Source organism: Leptidea sinapis, chromosome 29, assembly GCF_905404315.1.
Source record: "Leptidea sinapis chromosome 29, ilLepSina1.1, whole genome shotgun sequence".
In the NCBI taxonomy this organism is placed as follows: domain Eukaryota; kingdom Metazoa; phylum Arthropoda; class Insecta; order Lepidoptera; family Pieridae; genus Leptidea; species Leptidea sinapis.
In genome coordinates, this window is record NC_066293.1 from 9,314,975 (window position 1) to 9,331,984 (window position 17,010).

Genomic DNA, 17,010 nt, shown 5'->3' on the forward strand with positions numbered 1-17,010 from the left:
TACAGAAGGGCATTATGAGTTTATTTGGATACCTTGTGTTTAAAACCTTCTGCCTTTTTTTTCTATAGAAATCACACATATGTTTTTGAACAAATAGGCTTATCTCATAAATGTATAGGCATGGCAGAGATAGAATTTTCAATTTTTTAAATAACGGTCGACAAGAATCTAGGGGGCCGGCTCCACAAACCGTCCTGATACACTTCTTCTGTCCAATAAATAAATGCCCTGTGCTCACCGAGTTGCCCCATATGACCAATCCATATTTTAAAGCTGAAACCACGAATGCATGATATGCCATTGCGCTGTTTTTTCACCTTTTGTTTTTGATACTTGTTTTAGGACAAATACAACTTAGTTAATTTTTTTGCTAATTTTGTCAACATATGACTTGAAGGACAAGTTGCTGTCTAAAGTAATACCAAGAAAATTGACAAGTTGTGCTTCTTTAATATTCTCATTATGATAATTAACATTAATATCTTTTCCTTTCCCATTCTTATTATAATACTGCATATACATTGTATTTTTTATATTTACAGTCAGGTTATTTTCAGTAAGCCATTCAATTGTGTCCTTTATTGTTTTATTAATTTCTATATCATATGTAAATTCATTGTTACATTTAATTACAATAGAGATGTCATCAGCAAAAAGAATACAGTTATAAGAAGTAATGCTAGGTAAGTCGTTCATGTAGATTATGAATAGAAGTGGACCCAATATACTTCCTTGTGGTACACCTTTTGTTTTAAGTATACGTTCTGATGTATAAGGTATTACTTCTTGTTTATTATTTAATTTAGCAATTTCAACGTATTGAATGCGGTTTGAAAGATAACTTTTATGCCAGTCATTTGCTAGACCTCGAATACCATATTGAGCGCATTCATCTTATAGTTTTTCATGACAAACATTGTCAACAGCAAAAAAGTAAATGTAAATGAATACAAAAGTTATTGAGTACAGTAGCTGCATCATCCACATACACCATAAATAAAGGTATTCTGTGAGCATTTTATAAGCGATTATAAATAAAGAAATATATATATCCATACATATATATACACACAATAACTTTTAAGAATCTGAAACCGAGTCTCCGGCAACATGATCATCCTGCCACCACAAGCAGCACCCGTTCACGAGCATGGCGCATGAGCCAGCCATCGCCTCCCTCAACCATATTTTAGGGAAGGGGACGACCCGTCCCATGTCGCCACCACAAGCAGTGACATTTAAGCGAGCACGTAGAAAAAACCGTGGAATGAGCTTCCTTGAGTGGTGTTTCCGAGACGATACGACATGGGTACCTTCAAAAAAAAGCACGTACACCTTCCTTTAGGACGGCAACGCTCCTGTGATGCATCCTATTTCTAACACATACTTTTCAAATCATTATGCAGGCTCTCCAAGAACTTTTCACTCCATTTGGTCTCCCGTTCGCAGAGCTTCGTCTTATCTTGTGGAAGGTGATGGCCAGAACAACTCTTGCCAAGGTTCTGGCCGCACTGCTCAAGCCATGCAGGTGGTGCTGCTATCCGCTCGTGGTCTTCGTAGGCTGGTGAAGATATATAAGTATAACTAGTTTTTGTTAGTAGGTCACAGAATTTAACTGAGTATTTATCATGAACTATCTGACCCGACAGTCGCTGTTCTGTAAATAGAAAAAAAATGCGTGCGTACAAAGTACACGGGTCACAAGTAAAACTTCTTTGGCAAACTAATTTTTAAATCTCGGTTATATTTATACTTATGTGTTCTCTAAATAACAATCTATTCTCGAAAACGAATGATTTTGTGATTATTTTATTAATAAAATTTTTCATTGAAATTAAAATTTTGTTGTTGCAATTAAGTTTCACTTCAAGTAGAACTTCACGCTAGTATGGAAGATGTTCTTCTTACTGGCGACCGCGCACTAAACCTGCGTTGCGCGCTTTTTTTGCACGCTACAACGCTTGTAGGGAAGATGGTATTGTTACCAATGCTCTAAAAATAAAACTAAAATTTCATGCCCATATAGTTAGTTTATCAATACAGAACCCTTCGTGCGCGTGTCCGACTGACACTCGGCCGGTTTTTTTAAATAAACATAGAATTTTATAAAATTTTACTTTCCATACCAAGTAGTGAGGGATCGTATGTAATCTCCGCGTGCCTCCTTCTCGCCTGGTAGCCATGCCTGGCCTTGGGCGCGTGAAGGTCCGACGTCGGGTCCCTGGCGGCGGTGGTGACAGAGCCTCCACCGCGCGTCGCTCGCTGAGCTTCCACCACACCTGCTCGTCCACCGACACTATGCAATGCTGCTAACTTCCGTAGTTCTGCGAATACAGATTTACCAGTTGGAGGCTTCTTTTGCACAAGATGCCGGCTCGATTATGGGTACCACAACGGCGCCTTTTTCTGTTGTGAAGCAGTAATGTGCAAGCATTATTATTTTTCGGTCAGAAGGGCGCCGTAGCTAGTGAAATTACTGGGCAAATGAGACTTAACATCTTATGTCTCAAGGTAACTTGTAGTGCCGCTCAGAATTTTTGGGATTATCAAGAATTGTGAGCGGCAAAATAAAAGCGGTTAAATAAATAAAAAACGTAACATTTACGCAAATAACTCCTGTAAAAACTACATTTACAAGTACACGCGTTTTAAGCCTTTAAAAAGTATTTTATTGAAAAGCGCCAAAAGAAGTATAACTTCCAAAATTCACCTCTGTCTCTCGAGCGTCGAATATTCTCGATTTTCTTCTCCATCTCATTCTTCTTGCACGTCCACAGTTTGGACAGCTTCTTGCTGATCCTGGTGATTTGCTTCTGGCGCTGCTCGGCCTGCATCTTGTGCAGCAGCGTCAATCGAATGTCTTGTAGCTCATCGATCTCCTGTTCGTGAAAAGATGTTGTGAAATAGATGCTCTTATGAACGCCAATTTGGTTCACGGACATTTTACACACCAGTTATACCACACGTATATGCTCTGTTGTCACCCGTAATGGTAATGGTAAAGGGGGAGCCCCTGTTTCCGCAATTAAACCACTAGCCAGTCATTCCAAGCAGCCCAGCTCCTTCCAAAAGTTCAGAACACTCACCGGGTGTTCGCAGATTTGTCGGAGCGACCTCGTACACACTAAGGTTTTTGTCCGTTGGTTGGCGACGCCTGCACTTTCCAGAATTACATGAGTGACCGTCCCATCTTCAGCCAGACATTCTCTGCACTCAGGACTGTGCGTTACGCCGATTGTGAAAAGGTGCTTATTAAGTGATGTGTGCTTAGCTAGTGAAATTACTGGGCAAACTAGACTTAACATCTTATGTCTCAAGGAAACGAGCGCAATCGTAGTGCCACTTACAATTTTTGGGTCTTTCAGGAATCCTGAGCTGCATTGTAATGGTGAACGTCCTGCTCGTCTCATCCCTGATTGTCACATAAAAAAATCACGTACCGCCTCTCGAAATATCCAATCCTTGGTCTCAATGTCCGTGATGATACCATCCTGCTTCTTCATCCAACGAGGAAACTGCGCCTTCTCCACCAGTTCACCCCAACGACGCGCATGACGCATCCTACAAAATACATAAGTTTTTTTATTCAAATTCAAAAATATATTTTTATGGAAAATAGGATATAAAATCACTTATTGAAAGTCAAAAACCACCCATTCGAAAAATATGCCTCAGACCCGAGTAGAACGGATGCAAGAAACTCAACGGGAATCTTTTAAACGGAACTCTTCGGGGGAAGTAATATTTTCATACAATAAAAATTTTATATTTGGCAATAAATTGAATAATCATACTTGTTAATTATTTCCGTTGTGTGGAAATCTGCCGGAAGGTCACCGCTGCGATATGGATCTCCAGGTCCTGTGAGTAATAAGAGATATTAAAGCCAGCTTATAAATGCTCTAATTTTATCTACACATAATATTATATTCATACATACACAGTGAACAAGTTGTAAGCTGTCGCCATCCAATAAGCAATCTGTTACGTAAAATAACATGCATTGACAGAACGCTAGCGCGAGCGCCAAAAGCGCGCGATTCTCATAATTTCAAAACCGTTCCATCGAATCCTATCCACGTTATATGATAGAACAGAGCAAAGAGTAAAATAATATTATATAGTGACTATGAGCTGTCTATTTGAAAACTAGCGCCATCTGGAGATTGGCCCCGACAAAAACTATATGCTCCAAATTATAAAATTCATTTATAATGTTGTGACGCAGTTAAATAACTAACTCTACTTTTTAATGTAGGTATTGCAATTTTTTACCATGTTGAAATTGCGCGTAGAGTTAGTTGTTTAATTTTGTCACAACATAGAACACAAAGGCTATCCTTTAAATCTATATTTAGTAGAGAAAAATGCAACACGATACATACATGCGCAAACGCTAGAAGTAGCTGCCATTTTATGACCAGTTGCAGTGGGCAGTGACACAATTAAAGAAAAGTTGAAATGTTTCAAAGCGAGTGACAGCTGACAAAGCTTTCATTTTCGGGCCAACTAACAGATGGCACTACAGTCTTCTGAAAACGGCACTATAAGGCGTCTGTACCACCCCTGGAACAGAGGCGGCCCTACCCATTACATGGCTCCGGACGGCAGGACTTTGCGAGGCCCTTAGTACTTCGTGAAAAGTATGTGATGCGAAAGTAGGTCTAGTTGTTGGGTTTATTGTGTATTTGTCGTTTGAGGAGAAATGCTAAATATATTCATCAAATACTTACTGCATAATGAATTTTTCAATTTTGTTTTAAGTAGTCAATTATTAGTTAACTAACGTTAATGTCAACTTCTACATAAACCTTAACTATAACAGCTAATATAATGTAACCCAGCCCTAGTGTCACTAACCCCAGTTCAAGTTATCCAGGTAGAGTACTTCCGGTGTAGTCTCGCAAACGTCCGCTGCTTTTCCATCCGGTTGCCACGGTGATGTCTGGGCCGAAGACTCTCTGTGAAAACAAAATCATAAGACTGAGAACTTTTATTTCAACTGTATTTACAAAAGTTAGGTAACTGAAGAGTTTTATGCTCCACCGACAGTGCCGCTGTGGGCCTGATGAGAAAGGTCATGCTTGCTCAGAGAGCAATGGAGAGGGCTATGCTCGGAGTTTCCCTGCAGAAATAAGGACATCCACAGGAGAACTAAAGTCACCGACACAGCCCAAATGATTTTGAAACTAAAGTGGCAGTGGGCAGGGAACATAGTTGGCCGTTGTAGCAGTAAAGTCCTCGAATAGCGACCAATGTCTCAAAGACGCAGTGTTGGTAGGCCTCCCACAAGATGAACCGATGATCTGGTCAAGATCACCCGAATAGGTTGGATGAGGGCAGCGCAGGACCGATCGTTATGGCGATCTTTGGGGAAGGACTTCGTCAGCAGTGGACGTCTTCCGGCTGAAGTGATGATGTTACGCAGAGGTTTCAATTGAAACGTCTGGCTTGGTTTTTTTTATGATAATAGGGGACGAGACGAGCAGGACGTTCAGCTGATGGTTATTGATACGCCCTGTCCATTAGAATGCAGTGCTGTTCAGGATTCTTAAAAAGCCCAAAAATTCTGAGCGGCACTACAATAGCGCTCGTCACCTTGAGACATAAGATGTTAAGTCTCATTTGCCCAGTAATATCACTAGTTACGGCGCCCTTCAGAACCGAAACACAAAAATGTTTACACATATTACTGCTTCACGGCAGAAATAGGCGCCGTTGTGGTACCCATAATCTAGCCGGCATCCTGTGCAAAGGTGCCTTCCACTGGTGCAAAGGAGCCTCACACTGGTGGTTTTCACTTGTTTGAAACCGCAAGATTTAGTTTACTATTTTTGGTGACTTTTGTAACAGATTAATTTTGAATTGACTGGAATCGCTATGCTTCTGTGTGTATGTTTAAGTAAGTATATTGTATTAAATATATCGTTGTCTTGTAACCCATCACACAGGCGATATGCTTAATTTGGGGCAAGATAATTTGTGTAAGAAGTCTAAATAAAAATAATTACGCATAAATACAATTCAATCTAACACTGAAGTCGTAATAAAATTCGCATTTTGAAAAATCTCGCGTGAGATTTCGGTTGGGAGAGGGAAAAATCTCACGACATCTCGTCATGGGGAGAGGGAAGGTAAAAATATCGCCTAAATTGCCCCACGATCTTTATATAATATATGCTTCCATTTGTGCTGAAAACACCGCGCAATAAAATTCCTTTCATATCCCTTACCACCAAATTCAGTATCGATCAAAAAAGCTTTTTACTGCGAAGCTCTAATTTATGCAATATTTTGTCCAATAGTGACAACATTGTAATTGATTTATTTGCTGGTAACATAAAGACTACGTACTTAGTTAAAGTTAAATGTTGGCGCTAGATTGAAATTATTTTTATAAACTTAATTGCAAACCTTTTAATAAATTTAGTTTCGATATAATTTTATATAGAAACATTTTATTCCATAATATGTGGTAGGTTTTAATTGGCCTGATGTTTATTCACATTGTTTTGTGGCTGTAAGCTTTTCTAAAAAAATACTTTATAAAATGCTTTTCTAAAAAGTTGTACGCGGAAGAAAGTTGCTTGAAAACTACGAATGACATTCAATCTTAGGCGAGATAAGCGGGAATTTCACTTGATTCTTGACACGCAAAATTCGGAAATGCACTACAATTGCGCTGCTCAGTTTGAGACATAAGATGCTATGTCTCATTGCTCAATAAATTTCACTGGCTCCGTCTAATCTAAAGACAGATAATGCTTGCTACTACTTTTTTATGGAAGAATGGGTTACAAGACGTTAAGTGATCACCGCCGCTCACATTCTCCTGCGTGTGTGAAAAAAGAAAAAGATGTGTGCGCTTTTATTAAAGGTGCCCATGTCGTATCGTCATTGAAACACCTCACAAGAAGCTCATTCCACAGCAAGGTCGTACGAGGAAGAAAGTTCCTTGAAAACATCCACTCCACGTCATAAATGCGTTAGAAGGCACACAATGAAGTGACGTCTGCGTTCTGCGTTGCACGCGGTCAAATGATTCGAGCTGATACTGGGGTACGCCAGACCAGAGATGACAGCAATACTCCATATGTGGCCGGACCTGCGCTCTGTAGAGCACTGGAACGTGGCTTAGCTTAAAGTATTGCCATGTGGCAATGAGTAACTAGTATTGCCGTGCTCTATTTATGACGCCCATCTTCTTGGAAGCCATTTCGGCTCAGATGCCAGAAAAAGTCGCCGCTATTACCATTGGGAGGCTCCTTTGCACAGGATGCCGGCTAGATTATGAGTACCACAAGCACGCCTATTTCTGCCGTGAAGCAGTAATGTGTGAGCATTACTGTATTTCGGACTGAAGGCGCCGCAGCTGGTAAAATTACTGGGATATTTAGACTTCCCCTCTTGTGTCTCAAGGTGACGAGCGCAATTGTATTGCCGCTCAGAGTTTTTCAAGAATCAGGGCAGGGCGTTTCAATTGCCATCAGCTGAACGTCCTGCTCGTCTTGTCCCTTAATGTCATACAAAAATCCACCTAACTGTCATATCGACGCTTATAAGCAAAAGTAAGTACTTACCTAAAAACACTCTGGGTTCCTCTATTCCTAGGTTTAGTAGAGACAGGATATGTTTGCGTGACCGGCGGTTGGAACCGAGGAGTTACCGTCTTCATATCCAACAGCTTCTTGGGCCTACAAAAGAAAAATAATATAAGAATATGGTAAAGCAGATTAGACAGTACTCGAAACGTTAAGGCCCTTCCATACTTTTACGTGCCAGAAGGACGAGGCGCGCAGCGCGAGGCAGGCATCTTTTTAATATAGGTGTCACGGACAGCCCTCTATGCAGAGGTTACCCGGGGGCAGAGGAAAAAGGCGCTCACGTTTTGCTGGAATGCAGTGAGGTGGCAAACTACAGGGCGAAGCACCTGGGGTCACCAGGCGCTCTTCGGGAAGTCTTCCAAGACGTTAAGAAGTTGGGTGACTTCTTGGAGGAGCTTGGCTGGTTGGAGTATCCTCTACCACCCTCGCACGCAAAATAGGCGCATATGACGTCGAGTTGCGGAAAGCGCCCGTGTGAAGAAGAAGAAGAAGACGAGGCGCGCAAATAGTTAATGACGGAGATACAGCAAGATAGAAAAACAAAGATAATCGATTGTTAATGTGACCGATTTTGATATACTGCATTGGGCGCAAAATGTCTTTGGAGGACACAGACTCAACGCACGCGACGCACACTTTCGGTCATTTTGTCGGCAGAACTGCAATGATATTATAGTATTAAAAGAGGAAATCATTGGCAGAACTGTAGGGATGTACATGCAATGGAATTACAGACATTGGGGTGTATTCTTTCGTACTTGAGATACAAAAAAAAAGAAGAAGAAATAGTGAATTTTGGGTTCATCTGTTCTGTCTGACTGTTCCATATTGAATATTAAATTGGGGCTCAGGCCAGGCCAGAGTACCTACACATTTTTAAAGGATTTAAACGCGTGTAATTATAATTGTGTTTTACATTCGATTTTGCGTAGAAGTTACATTTTTATTATTATTTTTATTTAACGCGACAATTCGTGACCTTTTCAGAGCACGTTTTCAGAGGGACTGCGTTTGACAGGAGTAGTGATAGTATTTGTCATTGCTGTCATCGGTAGGTACATTTAAGTAATGAAGTCCGCGAAATGGGGCCCATATGTGGGACTCGGGTGTTGGGTATTTACTGTGGACGTTTTTGGCAATATTTACTGGACAGTGTCCTCTTCTCTTTTGGTATGTGTACTTTTGGGTTTTTTAATTTAGAGATTATTGGATCCCAGGTGTTATGTAATTTAAGCCAATCTTCTCTATTGAAATTTGGATGTTTTTTAATTACTCTTCTTCCACGTACTACAAAGCTGTGGAATGAACTTCCTTGTGCGGTGTTTCCGGGACGATACGACATGGGTACCTTCAAAATAAGCGCGTACACCTTCCTTTAAGGCCGGCAACGCTCATGTGATTCCAATGGTGTTGCAAGAGAATGTGGGCGGCAGCGATCACTTAACACCAGGTGACCCGTACTCTCGTTTATCCTCTTTTTTCATTAAAAAAATACATAATAATTACAACTACATGCATTTTTATCCTTAACATTGTGTTTTATTTAAGAAGACTGCTATTTAAACTCTAAACCGTACTCACACAGCTGTAAATTTGAACCGATCCTTCCCGCCAACGTTCGGAGTGGGCACATTGCTGGTCTGTTGGACCTTCTGAAGATATCCACCGTATGAGCGGTCGATGTGGGTGGGCAAACGGCAGTTGGGGTGGTAAACTGAGTGATAATAATATTAAAAAAAGTTTAAACAGTTTCAAAAAGGCAACATCCTAACCCTTCCTTCGCAATACATCTTAATATATATATTTCTCTTGTGCGTCTGTTGTAACGAAACACCTCCTAAACGGCTGGACCGATTTAAATGAAACTTTCTGTGTGTCTTCAGGTGGATTCGAGAATGGTTTAGATTCACAAATGAACTACCTCCTAAACGGTTGGGCCGATTTTGATGTTTTTTTTTGTGTGTTCTATTGAATTTGAGATTGGTTTAGATTCTCAATTCCGTCCATATAATATAATTCTCCTGCTCATGTGTATGTTAGTGAAATCCTCCCAACGGCTGGACCGATTTTTCAAATTTTCAAATGACAACGTCTGTCGGGTCCACTAGTATACTTATATAAATATAATGTACGTTAGAAATAATATTATTGAATTCAAGAAAAGTTGTTATTTGAATTAAATCAATTCAAGAAGGAATAATAAACTGTACGTGCGATTTAATTAGTAAGCTGGAGTTAAGGGCTCCAATTTAAATCTAATATATAAAATTCAAATGTCGCGGTGTTTGTAGTTAAACTCCTCCGAAACGGCTTGACCGATTCTCATGAAATTTTGTGTGCATATTGGGTAGGTCTGAGAATCGGACAACATCTATTTTTCATCCCTCTAAATGTTATGATTAGTCCACCCCAAATTTTTTTTATAATTTTTAGATAAATTATTTATTTTTTATTTTTTTATGATACAACTTTAAAAAATACATACAACTTAAATTTTTTATATTATTCCGTTACATCCACAGATCCGCAATAGGGTTGCGAGATGGCAATGGATTTTTTTATTTATTACTTTATATGGCAATACAACGTTTGCTGGGTCAGCTAGTATCACAATAAAATACAGTATACTCGGACTCTCGGAACACAAATTGAAGAAATATGATATATCGATTTATTATAAGCTTCTTTGACAAAGAAGGCTTACTATAGTACATATACATATATTATATAGAGGATAATGATGTATCGTCCTTGTGTGGATTTTTTTTGTTTTATTTTTATGAAAATACGGGACGAGACGAGCAGGACGTTCAGCTGATGGTAATTGATACGCCCCGCCCATTAAAATGCAATGCCGCTCCGGAATCTTGAAAAGTCCAAAAATTCTGAGCGGTACTACAATTGCACTCGTCACCTTGAGACATAAGATGTCAAGTCTCATTTACCCAGTAATTTCACTAGCTACGGCGCCCATTAGACCGAAACAGTAATGTTTACACATTACTGCTTCACGGCAGAAATAGGCGCCGGCATCCTTTGCAATGGAGCCTCCCACTGGTTTTTCGCAGGACACCTAAAATTGTATAATATTATAATATTAACTAGGCTAAGTTGTTATATGTGTAAGATGGGCTGGCTGTTTCTTATCAGTTCTTCTCTCCATGTCATAGCTCCTTTACGAACTGATGTAACTTCATGACGTTTACCAAGTGTTGGTGCAATATGTTATGTTATTGTCACTCTCTATCGTAAATAAATATATTTCTATTTCTAACAACGCTTTGCTAGGCACAACTAATCAGACGCTGAATATTTGGCACGAACAAACATACAAACAAGGTAAGTTTTACCAGTGGGAGGCTTCTTGGCACCGTACTGTCCATCGCCTATTAAAACATCAGTCAAAAAATGTCCGAGCGGCGGTGTATATACGTAAACATTAACTTACACAGATAACATTAATACATTCATTCAAATTAACACCTTATTTCGTTGTAGTAATGTTCAAAGTATACGCTCATTAGAAGCTCGAACGCGAACACGATGCAAGAACATTTTGTTTTAGTAATTGAAATGTATTTAATTAGCAAATTGATTGAAATTCCGAACCTTGTTGTTGAATCCTTTGCCTGTTCTAGTAATAGATTTACGGCCATTCCCATTATACTATCTACAGATAGAGATAAATTACTACCTTCTACTGTCAGTAATTAGCTGTCAATAATCTGAAGCTGTCCCAATATACCCGATAAGTAATTCTTATCGCCTTGTATTGGGACGCGTGAATTTCAATTTCCATACAAACTTCTATCGCTGGTAAGCTATACGCCATCCCATTGACAGACAGCGTGTACAGATAAGATGAGTTACCGTCGACATGTTTATTGGGACAGAAAAGTCAACGATAGTTACGATTTTTATCTCAAGTAAGAGATAGACTGAATATTGGGAACGGACGTTAAAAAAAGCATTGTTATTTAGATAATTCTTACCTAATAGTATTAGGTCACTCACCAACTTGTACTCTGGGATATTTTCTCAGTTCGGAAAACATTGTCTTGTAAACCGGGTGAACAGCCTGAAAAGATTTTAGGCTATTTATTGTAGCACAGTATGTCTTTACTAACTAACTAGGCAATAGTATCTTATAATGAAATTAAACCCTTTAAGCACATAAATTAACAAATTTTGGTTGGTTATATATGTTTTAATATCTATTCAATTAGTACACCTTTTATATCCCATCCATCAATCATCCTCTATCTATTCAGGGTGTCCCAAAGTTATGGGACATGGAGGAAAAATACCTTAAATATCGAAGATAGGCTATTTTACTGAAAGAATACTTTATGTTTATATGTTTTAAAATACTATGTTACTTAAGAAGATTTATTAGTTTTTGGCCATTCTTTCGATTGGCATCATAAGAGTAGGGGTGCTTTTTTTACATTTAAGTCGGTTCGATTCACAGACGAGGCAAGTATTTTTTAGAAAATCTTTGAATGCAGAATTACTAACTTTTAAAACTAACATAAAGTCTTCTTTCAGTAAAATAGCCTATCTTCGATATTTAAGGTAGGTAATTTCCCTTCATGTCCCATAACTTTGGGACACCCTGTATATATAAAAGAGAATGTATGTTTGTACGTTCCCTAATAACTCCTAAACTATTCGACCGATCTCAATGAAATCTTTTGTAATAAATTCGTTGAAGCTCAAGGAAGGTTTACATATTTAATTTATATGGCAAAACAACGTTTGCCAGGTCAGCTAGTAATGAATAAACATGTTGATATTAAGATGACAACAGATATTTAAAACAATATGTAAAAGTGTATTTCTTTTATAGTTCAAAATTTCAAAGAGAAACCCTGAGTTAGGTCGTAAACAAATATTCTAATTTGAACAAGACTTACAAGATTTATCAACGATACGTCACTCGAACGGTTCTCACAGTGGAAAGAGCGCTCGCACGGAACGCGAGCGGTCGCAGGTTCGAATCCCGCATCGTTCATAAATAATTTTTTGTAATTAATCCCCGAAGTGAGGATTAATACTTTTAAATATAACAAATTGTTTATTCTAATTCAGTTATTGTGAATTACGTCGAATATGTCGACCAATTTTTTTTTAAATGAAAATAAGGGACGAGACGAGCTGGGCGTTTAGCTGTTGGTAATTGATACGCCCTACCCAATACAATGCAGTGCTGCTCAGGATTCTTGAAAAACCCAAAAATTCTGAGCGGCACTACAATATTATTTTATTACGTTATTTCTAGAAAATATTGGTTAGTTACAAAACCCACTAGCACCTATTTGTATTATCAGTTGTAGACCAACTATTAAAATGTTTTACCACCTATTCAAATTTATAAAAAATGGAAATTATAATATGGTCAATTTCTTCGATATCGATAAAACAGCATCTCTTTGTAACGAATTATCGGTCCTATTAGATTGTTAAAAAGAATATCTAATATATAAAATTCTCGTGTTATGGTGTTAAACTTTGAACTCCTCCGAAATAGCTTGACCGATTCTCATGAAATTTTGAGTGCATATTGGGTAGGTCTGAGAATCGGACAACATCTATTTTTCAACCCCCTAAATGTTAAGGGTGGTCCACGCCATTTTTTTTAATTTTTTTTTTTAAATTTGTTTTCATAATGAGTCAGCATTAAAAAATACACACAACTTCAAATTTTCACATACCTACGATCAACAGTTAATTTTGTATCGCGATTTTAATATCGGCAATACAAGGTTTGCTGAAAAATAATCTCCCCGTATTTCAAAAGTGTGGGTAGAGATTCAAATCTCCATATTCCACGACCATGACAAATGACACATGACATGAAGGTCTTGAGCAGGCCTGTGTTCACCGACCTCACCTCATCATTATAAATATTTCTTTTAAATTACTGAATCTCCCATAATATTATGTTATGCGAGAAGAACTCACGAGCGCTACTTTTACCGAATACAAGAAACTCAAAGGCTAATCTTTTTGCATCAAATAGAGCATTTTACAATGGCCGTTATATACATAACGATTAATTAATTGTAAGGTGCTGCAGCTGACCTGGCCAAGATCGCAGGAATACGTTGGACGAGAGGCTTTTGACTTAGAAATACCCATATTTTTGCAATACAATTAATTCAATCAATGACATTTCATTACATATGATAATTCATACAATGGGCGGGGTACTTAATTTATGTGACAAAACAACGATTGCCAGGTGAGCTAGAGTTTTTATATACATACCACTTGAGCCGACGCCATCGCCGCACGAAACGCCGTGCGAGCATAGTCCCTCGCACCCGAAACGATGAACACAGAATCTAGAAAAATTTTAACCATTAAGCTTCATTGTGTGTCTTCTACCGTATTCATCACGGGGAGCTGTTTCACCTGATTTCCTGCCGCCGAATTCCACACTCCACTAATTAGAATATCATTTCCACCATTTGGATGTGTGGCGGTCCTCCACAGAGTGGTTCTCAAGGAACTTTCTTCCACGTACTACAAAGCTCTGGAATGAGCTTCCTTGTGCGGTGTTTTCGAGTTGATACGACATGGGACAGCAAAAAAAAGTGCGTACACCTTCCTTAAGAAACGGCAACGCTCCTGTGATTCCTCTAGTGTCGCAAGAGCTGCTTAGGGTCATCATTTCACTGTTTTTCATACAATTTATGGCTGTATGGGCTTAAACCCTTTGCCTGTCCAAATATTTTACGAAGAAACCAAAATCATTTCATGACAGTTTCTGGCCTCCCGCCGCGATTTCAGTAGTGTTTAGTTACGTTATTAATCTGTTTTAGGTTAGAATTTTTTTCGTTATTTTCTTGAAAACGGTGTATTACCTTGTAATAAGAGTGATATCATTGTAATCGTGGACTAAAGCTCTATCAACTACAATATTTTTTACATCCAAATTCATGCTAAGGGATACTAAGTTTAAACCGCTACTTATGGTGGCTGGATGATAAGGTCACCAGAAACTCAAATTCATGTTTTTAAATTTATTATATTTTTACAATCACTAATTAAATCCTTGCATAATACCTTTATTTATTTACGGTTTGTGTGGATTGATGCGTCTGCTGTAATAAATAACTCTTGTACTATAAGTAATTTATATTAACTTTTATTTTACTTTCTCGTGTAAGGTATTGAGTATTTGACGTTTGAGTATTTTTGTTGCATCACTTCATACATATTGTATTTGTTTTGTTTTATATAATGATTTGTAAAACGATGAAACTGTGAATGTTGATTTAAAAGAGTGACATTATTTATATCTAAGTTCAAGTGCCCGTTTAGATTGTACAAGTCTTACAAGACTTCTTTATTTATCTAAGTGTAAACATACCGTATAAATAGTCGTGAACCCTCATTTGCGTTACGTTTTGCTTCCTGGCCGATTCATATAACGTTTCACCACTCATTTTGATTAGGTATTTATTTTAGTATCACTTCATAACAAATACATAATTCGTCTTAGTTGATAGATTAAATAAATTTGGTTGCCTAGCAACTACAGATTAGCGAATCATTTACACGTCTCGGACTTTCGGCCCGTAAGGTTGGCATTACTATCTTTTATACTAATCGCCGCCGCCCACATTCTCTTGCAACACCAGAGGAATCAAAGGAGTATTGCCCGCAGCCTTTTAGAAAATTTTTAATGCTGTATTTTAACATCAATTCTAGGACGATAGTCCTAGAAACACCGCAGAAGTAGATCATACCACAGCTTGGTTGTACGTGGAAGAAAGTTCCTTGAAAACCGCTCTGTGGAGGAACGCCACGTAACGGAGAGAGACGTGCATGGCCCTTGTATAGGCCATCTCCAATACTGTCATAGCAATACATGTTGGCGTGCAACATATCATTGATATGCAGAAGAAACAGTTTAGGACATAGCACACAGCCTTGGGGAACACCAGCGTTGACGGGCTTCGGGTCTGAGCTATAAACGTCCACATCTACCTGTATGGTGCACCCAGTGAGGTAGCTAGTAGTCCACTTGCATAAACTCTCAAGAAGTGCAAATTATGGTAGTTTTGAGAGAAGTCTTATGCCATAAGCGATCGAAGGCCTCCGCTATATCCGCCAACGCCTCTCCCTTCCACCCAACCGCTTGCGCCCATTTATTGATGTGATATACACGAACATCACCAGCTGAGCGACTTTACCTTTTTTATTTGACATTTAAGTATTTTTGTTGCATCAAAATATATTTAATACTGTACTTAAAATTATTTGTAAAAAGATGGAGATGTAAATATTGATTAAAAAGAGTGGCAATGAGTTTCTTGCCACTTCTTCTCATTAAAGCTCTACCTTTTTAATAAGTGTCATTTCCTTGACCTACATGAATAAAGTGATTTTGATTTGATTTGGTAATTGGATTGATCTGAGCCTACACTTTTCGTAGGGATTGTGTGCACAATCGCTTATAGCAGAACTGCCATTCTATTGGCTTCCCGAGAGGTTCTTCAGATGGGTCACTAGCTTTTCGACCGATGGGAGCATCGAGGTTGTTATCGACGGTGCGTGTTCCGAGTTAAAAGCCTTAAATGCTGGGGTCCCGCAAGGCTACATGCTATCCCCTACACTGTTACTTCTGCATATTAAAAGTTATATGATTTATTTGTGCGTTTTCTTCTGTATATCATTTATTTATTTAATAACAGCCAGTTATCTAAACAAACATGTAAATGCACTAAATCTAGGTGCCACATCATGCAAATGAAGTAACAAATGTTCATATAGTTCAAAACTACATGTACTAATATTGTCATAGGTATAGTTATGCCTGAGCATAAGCCAAGAATATGTAAAAATGTTTATAAATAGACATTTTTCTTATAATTGTCCGTTCTTCTTAGGTCTGAGGCATACCTTTTGGAATGTGTGGTAGTTTTTGACTTGCAATATGTGACTTTATATCCTATTTTGAATAAAAATATTTGAATTGGTTTATTCGGATTGTTTAATTCTATCATCAATAGTTTTCACAGCGCACGCGTTGTAAACAATATTTTAAGTATTGCTTTTACACCTTGGGGCACACTATTGGAATTTTAGTAACGATCACGTCTTGTTTTTGAAAATATAAATTACCCTATGTCACCCGGGGATGGTGTATTTTCCTAACAGTGAAATATTTTTTAAATCGGTTCTGCAATGTTGGAGGTTCGGGTATTGAAATGATTATAGTCTGACTACGATAATAAGCGCCTTTCTTAGTCTATGCAACTACTTATATACTAGCATTATTGAAAATTGACATATGTGAGTGAAGACGAAACAAAAACAGCTGCCCACCAATATTATCATAAACATAAACATTATAAAAATAAAAAATAATATGCAAACATTGCTTTTTATTTCT

The 17,010-nt window shown here is 38.2% G+C and overlaps 1 protein-coding gene across 1 annotated transcript in view; it reads right to left on the reverse strand.

Moving 5' to 3' along the window:
• Positions 1–15,111, reverse strand: part of LOC126973305 (cilia- and flagella-associated protein 91-like) — a 41,666-nt gene extending 26,555 nt beyond the window's left edge. Inside the window, exons 1-11 of the mRNA XM_050820510.1 lie at positions 14,983–15,111; positions 13,875–13,951; positions 11,619–11,682; positions 9,186–9,318; positions 7,581–7,694; positions 4,861–4,961; positions 3,795–3,861; positions 3,441–3,561; positions 2,711–2,879; positions 2,127–2,324; positions 1,388–1,561 (exon numbers count right to left, since the gene is read on the reverse strand). Coding sequence (XP_050676467.1) covers positions 1,388–1,561; positions 2,127–2,324; positions 2,711–2,879; positions 3,441–3,561; positions 3,795–3,861; positions 4,861–4,961; positions 7,581–7,694; positions 9,186–9,318; positions 11,619–11,682; positions 13,875–13,951; positions 14,983–15,058 — 1,294 coding nt within the window. The 5' untranslated portion in view covers positions 15,059–15,111. The remainder of the gene's footprint in view (positions 1–1,387; positions 1,562–2,126; positions 2,325–2,710; positions 2,880–3,440; positions 3,562–3,794; positions 3,862–4,860; positions 4,962–7,580; positions 7,695–9,185; positions 9,319–11,618; positions 11,683–13,874; positions 13,952–14,982) is intronic.
• Between the last annotated feature and the right edge of the window lie 1,899 nt (positions 15,112–17,010).